The 8,629-nt window shown below is 40.6% G+C and overlaps 1 protein-coding gene and 1 pseudogene across 1 annotated transcript in view; one reads left to right on the plus strand and one right to left on the minus strand.

Moving 5' to 3' along the window:
• LOC133564833 (pleckstrin homology-like domain family B member 1) overlaps nucleotides 1–8,629 on the plus strand; it is a 689,899-nt pseudogene that overhangs the window by 287,519 nt on the left and 393,751 nt on the right.
• Nucleotides 1–8,629, minus strand: part of LOC133564837 (Fanconi anemia group J protein homolog) — a 40,883-nt gene that overhangs the window by 30,194 nt on the left and 2,060 nt on the right. The window contains exons 2-5 of the mRNA XM_061919352.1: nucleotides 7,673–7,813; nucleotides 6,578–6,739; nucleotides 4,264–4,423; nucleotides 4,036–4,157 (exon numbers count right to left, since the gene is read on the minus strand). Coding sequence (XP_061775336.1) covers nucleotides 4,036–4,157; nucleotides 4,264–4,423; nucleotides 6,578–6,739; nucleotides 7,673–7,813 — 585 coding nt within the window. The remainder of the gene's footprint in view (nucleotides 1–4,035; nucleotides 4,158–4,263; nucleotides 4,424–6,577; nucleotides 6,740–7,672; nucleotides 7,814–8,629) is intronic.

Raw genomic sequence — 8,629 nt, forward strand, 5'->3', positions numbered from 1 at the left:
TACATTGAACAGCATATTATATACATTGTTAATCATCATAGTATATACATTGTTAATCATCATATTATATACATTGTTAATCATCATATTATATACATTGAACAGCATATTATATACATTGTTAATCATCATAGTATATACATTGTTAATCATCATAGTATATACATTGTTAATCATCATATTATATACATTGAACAGCATATTGCTGATGTCTGCTGAACATCTTCCCACTTGGAGCCAAACCACCACCAGATGATGGACTTCCTGCTCTTTATGTTGGCCATTTATTGTTCTTCCTCCATTTGTGATAAGTTTGGCACCTTCTCTCTCTTGTTTTGTCACAAGCTCCGCTCGACTTGGCTCAACTAACGTTAGCCATGCTGCTACCTCTCTGATCGGCGAGAGCTATGATGCTAGACTCGCGAGAGTATGTGACGTACGTAAGAAGGCGGGCTTGTTTTATGTCTCTGTGAGAAGGACAGACGAGAAGCAGTGACAAACGCCAGTAATGTAATGCACGCAGCTAAAAGCAACCGTGTGAGAACATATAATCGAATATTACGATATAGTCATTTTCTATATCGCACAGAGACAAACCTGTGATATATCGTACATATCGATATATCGCCCAGCCCTAATTAAACTGTTATATGGCCTTTCTCCCTGGTGGACGCTTCTTCCCCCTCCTCCTACACATCAACACTGTATTAAACTACTTGTTTCCCAGCACTGCCACCGACCTACTGCCACTGAGTTTTAATATTCTTCCTTCATCTACTGGTCTACTGTCACTGAGTTTTAATATTCCTTCATCTACTGGTCTACTGCCACTGAGTTTTAATATTCCTTCATCTACTGTTTTAATATTCCTTCATCTACTGGTCAACTGCCACTGAGTTTTAATATTCTTCCTTCATCTACTGGTCTACTGCCACTGAGTTTTAATATTCCTTCATCTACTGGTCTACTGTCACTGAGTTTTAATATTCCTTCATCTACTGGTCAACTGCCACTGAGTTTTAATATTCTTCCTTCATCTACTGGTCTACTGTCACTGAGTTTTAATATTCCTTCATCTACTGGTCAACTGCCACTGAGTTTTAATATTCCTTCATCTACTGGTCTACTGTCACTGAGTTTTAATATTCCTTCATCTACTGGTCAACTGCCACTGAGTTTTAATATTCTTCCTTCATCTACTGGTCTACTGTCACTGAGTTTTAATATTCTTCCTTCATCTACTGGTCTACTGCCACTGAGTTTTAATATTCCTTCATCTACTGGTCTACTGCCACTGAGTTTTAATATTCCTTCATCTACTGGTCTACTGCCACTTCCTTTAATATTCCTTCATCTACTGGTCTACTGCCACTGAGTTTTAATATTCCTTCATCTACTGGTCTACTGCCACTGAGGTTTGTTTGTTGGATTTGTTTTTCCATTTTTGCTGGCCTTGAGCTGCACCAACTGTATGTTTGGACTGGACTTTGACTGAGGACTTGGACTGGAGAGAGCCCGGCCGGCATCCTGTGTTTGACGTGACAGAACCACTCCACCACCACGTCATGCAAGTGACGGAGACAGAGAACATCCGTTTGAGGAAGGACGCACATGCTCAGTGACCAGGAGATGGCCATCTGTGAGCTCAATGCCAAGATGCTTGCATTGTCCGTTCACTTGGAGAACATTTTCTCTCAAATCAAGGTGACATTAACTGCTGCCACCAACCACCGCACTGTTAACATGCGGCTAACTTGCAATGTTGGTGGACTTAGCCTCACTCACTGAGGTTTGAGGGCAGGTTTGGTGAATGTAAGTCAGTTATTAGCTGATAAGGTAGATATCAGACGGCGCAGGACAAGCACACACGGTGGTCGTCCTTGATAATCGCAAAAGGGTTTTTAACCAATTTTCTGTGTGAACTCAGACAAGTTTTCTATCATCCGGTGTGAGGTAGGGAGGCTGAGGACAGACGGATTGCACTGCGGCAAGGAAATACATCGGTTGCGGAACATTCCAGATTGTAGCTACTGGGGCTCTCCGTGCAATCTTCCATTCCCGTTGAAGTTCAAGGATGAACCGGCCTTCCTCGAATGAGCTTATCAAGACTGCTCTTCAGCTGGACAACAGTCTACAGGAGCACACCAGGGCTACTTGGTCAACCGGCTCATCATCTGTGTCCGTTCCCGTGGACATTGGACCGGGAAGCAGCAAGGCCAGGCAGCTCGGTGGTTCTTGCATCTGAAACTGCAGCTATGCCTGCACTGAGGGCAGGCGGGTCATTCCAGCGCTGGTTGCCCAGTGAACCCAGGAGGTCGTGGTCCTACTTCCGAGGGGAACTCTTCTGAAGGTTAATCAGCTTCAGACCCCACCTTCGAAGGTACTTTACTGTGGAAGGTGACCTCAGTCAACGTTAAGACTTGTTGAGTCTGGGGCTGACAATTGTTTCATTGACTCTGGCGTTGCTCACAAGTTAAAGTCTCCTCTGGTCTAAACCAGCCATCTCTGACTGGAGCCCATTTAGTCATTCTGACTTCTTTAGGGCGGAGCTTAATCACAGTCCCCTGGAGTCCAGTATTGAACCCACAGATTTATCTGCTGTCCCTACTGAGTACCACCATCTTAAAGAAGTATTTAGTAAAGATCGAGTGTTATCTTTTACCTGGCCCAGGTCGTATTCTCTATTTAGTAATAAAAAGCAATATTCAGTGTAATTGAGGACTATCAAACAGAACTGCCACAACACTGCATATTCCTCAGCTGATGTACTAACATTTATTTAGGTTAAAATATCACAGATTACGTGACAAAACATCTTTGACAAAGCACGATCGTAATGTGGGACATTTTCATGTTTCTGTAGTTAGACCGATTGTGACACTGAGCGCTTTTATTGTGAAGGCGGATGTGAATGAGAAGGTTTCTTGACATGTTTTGACGAAAGTGTTACAGCAACAATCCACATTTATGTTATGAATGCACTGGACTGTCAAGTCAACACGGACATAAAGCTCCTTCTCTCTACAAGCGGCAAAGACAAAATGGTGTTGTCATGTGGGGGGAGCAACTTGTCCTGGCTTTGAACATGACATTTCCTTTGCTCAAAGAGCTTCATTATGTCTTCTTATTCATGTGTTTTTTCAAATGTTCTTGCAATCAGACCATATTTTGGATATATTAGAGGGAATTTTTACCTGACAAGTTTGGACTTTCATGTGCAGTCTTCTTCAGAGGAGTCACCTGACCTATCAGCTGTTCTTTTGGGCGTGTCTGCCTGGTTGGTTGGTTGGTTGGTTGGTTGGTTGGTTGGTTAGTTGCCCTCCCCGCTTGATGGTTAATGGAGGAGGGAGTCCCAGGTATGCTCCCTCATCCCCATTGATGGTTTCTTTGGGCCGCTTCCAAGGTTTGATAGGCTCCTTAATCCATCGTTTGAATGTGTTACTTTCTATGCCGATGATTTTGCCGTTGTCCAGGTCTATGTTGTGGTTATTTATTTTGCAATGACCCGTTATGGCTGATTTGAAGAATTCCTTTTCGGATTTTTGTTTTAGGCTTCTTGTAAACCTTCCAGTCGTCTCTTTTTCTCATTCTTTCTGATGTTCTTTCTTTTCTTGTGTTGAATGCCCTCCCTGTTTTTCTGATGTATGATCCGAAAATATATATACTAAAAAATCTGGTCCGATTACCACAAAATTTGAAAATGACATTTCCTTAATATACCTTTTTATTGTGCACTTCTGCTCACTAGTTTCCCGCTTGTGGCTCAACAGCAACTGGACGCCAATTACATTTCCCCCTGCTTTCAGGTCAAAGTAACTGCTAGGTAATGAATGATTATGGTTTGAACCTTTGACAAGACGCTTGCTGGCATGTGGGTTCTTCCGAGGATGTTGTAGTCGTAATGATTTGTGCAGTCCTTTGAGACATTTGTGATTTGGGGCTATATAAATAAACATTGATTGATTGATTGATGAAACTTTGGCGGCCCAGGTACAGGAAGACAAATCCCACGAAAGCTGTCGGTCTTTTGCGTACCTGAAGGTCTTTGATGTTGGGGAAAGGAATTCCGATGGTGACCACAGCTCTGGCGTTGTCGTCAGTGAAGTCCAGTCCTTCGCTGACTTTTCCTCGACACACAGCCATCAGCAGAGCGCCATCTGGTAGGCAGTGATCATATTTGACAAAATGATTGGTAAGCAACCAATCAGTTGTGTGCTGATCAAGTGACTAAGCGATATCTTTACTAGTAGTCCATGACCTCACCTCTTTCCTGGCTGCATTTGATGGCACTGTAGTAGATCTGAAGCAGCTCCTCAAAATCACCCTTCCCGCCACCACGAGGTTCTGTTATCACCGTTTTCAGCTGTTCAAGTTTCTCCCAAGCTCCGGTGGTGATCCACCTGTTCCGCATCTTATCCAGCATCTGAGCAAACAACATGACTTTTGACATGCTGGCTGTTGACTGGCAGAGCAGACGTGGTGTACATACAACATCCGTCAGATACTCCGCGGTCTGTCTTGCACAAGTAAGGCAGGTATGCCAAAGAGACGGATCAAGATTTTAACACACGTAGGTTGGAAAAAACGAAAAACATTTTGAAGATAAAAAAAGACGTATTTCCAACTATAGACTGAAGAAGACTAACCCGCCTAGTCACAGGGTTAGGGTTAGCCCTTCTACACACTTTCACTCAAATATCAACTTTGGTCGAGGTTGGAACCAATTACTCATATCAGCATTAGTTCTTATAGAGAAATTTGCTTCACTATACAATCTTTCCCACTTACGAACCCTTTCAAGAACCGATTAAGTTTGTAAACGTAGGTTCCACTGTAGCGCACCTAATGTTACGTTAGCAGATGAAGAAGAAGACTAAAGATGGTGCTCAGCTAGTAAAACTATCAGCATCACACGCAGCAACTACTCTGCTGCTGAAACTTTATCTTCAATTCTCAATGTTCTTTATTCCTCTCCAACAGTCTTCTACTTTCATAACCATATTGCCTCGCAAAGGTTTGTCCTCCATGTTTGACACTGCTGGGAGTCATTGGGGTGTGGATTGTCCAACTTCACCATGTCTTCTACAACACTGCAACATGTCAATCACTGCAACTTGGTCTTACTGAATCGTGTCCATCATTAACAATCTTTATGGAAGACAAGAACACACGTTTTTCTTTGTATATGTATTCTATATCCTAAATGAAATCTAGCAAAAGTCAGCTAAGAGTGGAGTCAATGAGCGTCATTCTATTCCGCATATAAAGTGCTCTAAAAACCTCCATCAAGGTTTTATATACGCACTGTAAGTAGATATGTAGTATCATGTAACATCCATAATAACATGTAATATTTACATATTTGATATACACACCGTAAGTATATATGTATTATCTTGTAACATCCATAATAACATGTAATATTTACATATTTGATATACACACTGTAAGTATATATTTAAGGTAGTAACATTCATAATAACATGTAATATTTACATATTTTATATACACAATATGAGTATATATGCAGTATCTAGTAACATTCATAGTAACATGTAATATTTACATATTTTCATCATTTTAAGTATCAATTTCACATCACAATGTTCACTTTCCCTTCAACAACAACAAGACTACTAATCATGTCAGACTTGATGAGAGACAACAGACTACTTAGGGACAAACGATGATCCAGAAACTTCTATTTTTGAGCCTGAATATAAGGAGGATGATCTACAAGTTTTAGAAGCTAAACAGATGCAGCTTTAGTCAAACACTAAGCATATTGTCTGTCCTGGGTATGATGTTAAACTACATCCAGGCATGAGATGGGAGGTTGTGTGTGGGGTTAGTGAGTCCCAACTAATGTCTATAAAATGCACACAAAGAACCGTTTGCACCTTCTCTTGTGACTGGCGGGCGGTCAGCGCCATAAAGCTGAGCGGGTAACTGGGTAACTGGGTAAATGGGTAAATGGGGCGCGGACAACCAACAGGACAGACTAAGTTCAACAGCCCAGTAAGGCAATTAGTCTAAGAGAAGGATCTCTGATATAAAATACCCCTTCCAACCCGCACCAAGCCAGCGTGGAAGGTGTAGGCTAATAACCAGCATGAAAAGTACGCCAAATGGCAGAAACATGCTGAGGCTTTCGTCCAGCAGTGGACTGACAACGGCTGGTGATGATGAAGCATATTCAAGTAGTATAGCTAAGTGCTAAACAAGAACATACTAAAACAATCACTTACTGTACATTGTCTGCTCTCACTGGGATGTTTATATCTTCCCCTTTACATCAACAATTCATCATCATCCCCAACAAAGGGTTAAAAAAAGGGTTTTTCTGGCCATCTCCGAGTCTAAATTGGATGTCAAAGTTGACCAACTTGTGGGTTTACGTCCACAACCTTCTACTATCCAGGTGAGAGACATGATGTGTCACCTAGAATGAACTTTCACCAACTCGGAGGCCATGCAGCAGCTCAATATGTGGTGGAGGTGGACAAGTTGTACTTTGGGAATGTTCCCCTGAGCAGAATCCCGAGGTGCTAGAAAGAGCTGACCTTCTCCATCTTACCTTGTAGGAGGGGAAGAAGCAGAGGACCCCCTTGGAGACCACCTGGCAGACATGCAGCAGCAGAGCACCCACTTCATCCTGGAAGATGAAGGTCTCAGCATGTTGGAAGGTGGCACACAGTTTCCTGCCCTGAGGACCCTCGCCAACTGTGCCAACCCACACCTGCAATGCCAACATCACACTTGGATCTCAATTATACTGTCTTTGTCTATACAGTATATACTTATTTTATACTTGTATCTTAATTATACTGTCTTTGTCTATACAGTATATACTTATTTTACACTTGTATCTTAATTATACTGTCTTTGTCTATACAGTATATACTTATTTTACACTTGTATCTTAATTATACTGTCTTTGTCTATACAGTATATACTTATTTTATACTTGTATCTTAATTATACTGTCTTTGTCTAGATATACTTATTTTACACTTATATATAAATAATACTGTGTTTTTGTATATATACTCTCATTTTACACTTATATATAAATAATACTGTGTTTTTGTATACATATCTTAATTTTACACTTACATCTAAATAGTACAGTATGTATATATACTTTAATTTAACATTTATATATAAATAATACTGTGATTTTGTAAATATACTTTAACACATATATAAATAGTACAGAGTTTGTGTATATGTACTTTAACATTTTATATATAAATAATACTGGGTTTGTGTTTATATACTTTAACACTTATATCTAAATAGTACAGTGTTTGTGTATATAAAATTTAATTTAATATTATATATAAATAATACTGTGTGTATATACACTTTAATTCAACACATTTCTAATTAATACTGTGTGTATATATACTTTAACACTAATATCTAAATAGTACAGTGTTTGTGTATATATACTTTAACATTATATATAAATAGTAGGATTTGTTTATATACACTCTAATTTAAGAGGTACATCTAAATAATATAGTGTGCGCATATACACTCTAAATTAATATGTTTTTGTATGATTTAAACATGAATTAGAGGCCTTGGTGTTATATATAGAATCATTTATGTAAAAAGTAATCACAGATGTAGGCAGTAATATGACTGATGTACAGTAGATACTGACCTGAGATCTGTTGATGACGTGACTGGCCTCCAGTTGGATGGAAAATTTCACCCCCAGTTCTGAGGAGAAGGAGCTCATAGGTGACAAAGTCCCTGAGGTCAGAACGATGCTGTGAACTTTGCCACTCAGGTCGGAAAAAGCCTGCGAGACAGAAGAGAGACGGGCTAAGGACAGATGTTTGACTTGTAAGGAGGTGACCGGAGAACACAGCACTCAATGCAAATGCAACATGTCAGGAAGGTGGATGTACAAACATGGGGGTGACTAGAGAACACAGCACACAAGGTAGATGTACAAACATGGAGGTGACTAGAGAAGACAGCACACAAGGTAGATGTACAAACATGGAGGTGACTAGAGAAGACAGCACACAAGGTAGATGTACAAACATGGAGGTGACTAGAGAACACAGCACACAAGGTAGATGTACAAACATGGAGGTGACTAGAGAAGACAGCACACAAGGTAGATGTACAAACATGGAGGTGACTAGAGAAGACAGCACACAAGGTAGATGTACAAACATGGAGGTGACTAGAGAAGACAGCACACAAGGTGGATGTACAAACATGGAGGTGACTAGAGAAGACAGCACACAAGGTAGATGTACAAACATGGAGGTGACTAGAGAACACAGCACACAAGGTAGATGTACAAACATGGAGGTGACTAGAGAAGACAGCACACAAGGTAGATGTACAAACATGGAGGTGACTAGAGAAGACAGCACACAAGGTAGATGTACAAACATGGAGGTGACTAGAGAACACAGCACACAAGGTAGATGTACAAACATGGAGGTGACTAGAGAAGACAGCACACAAGGTAGATGTACAAACATGGAGGTGACTAGAGAAGACAGCACACAAGGTAGATGTACAAACATGGAGGTGACTAGAGAAGACAGCACACAAGGTGGATGTACAAACATGGAGGTGACTAGAGAAGACAGCACAC

The sequence above is a fragment of the Nerophis ophidion genome, linkage group LG13, assembly GCF_033978795.1.
Source record: "Nerophis ophidion isolate RoL-2023_Sa linkage group LG13, RoL_Noph_v1.0, whole genome shotgun sequence".
In the NCBI taxonomy this organism is placed as follows: Eukaryota; Metazoa; Chordata; class Actinopteri; order Syngnathiformes; family Syngnathidae; genus Nerophis; species Nerophis ophidion.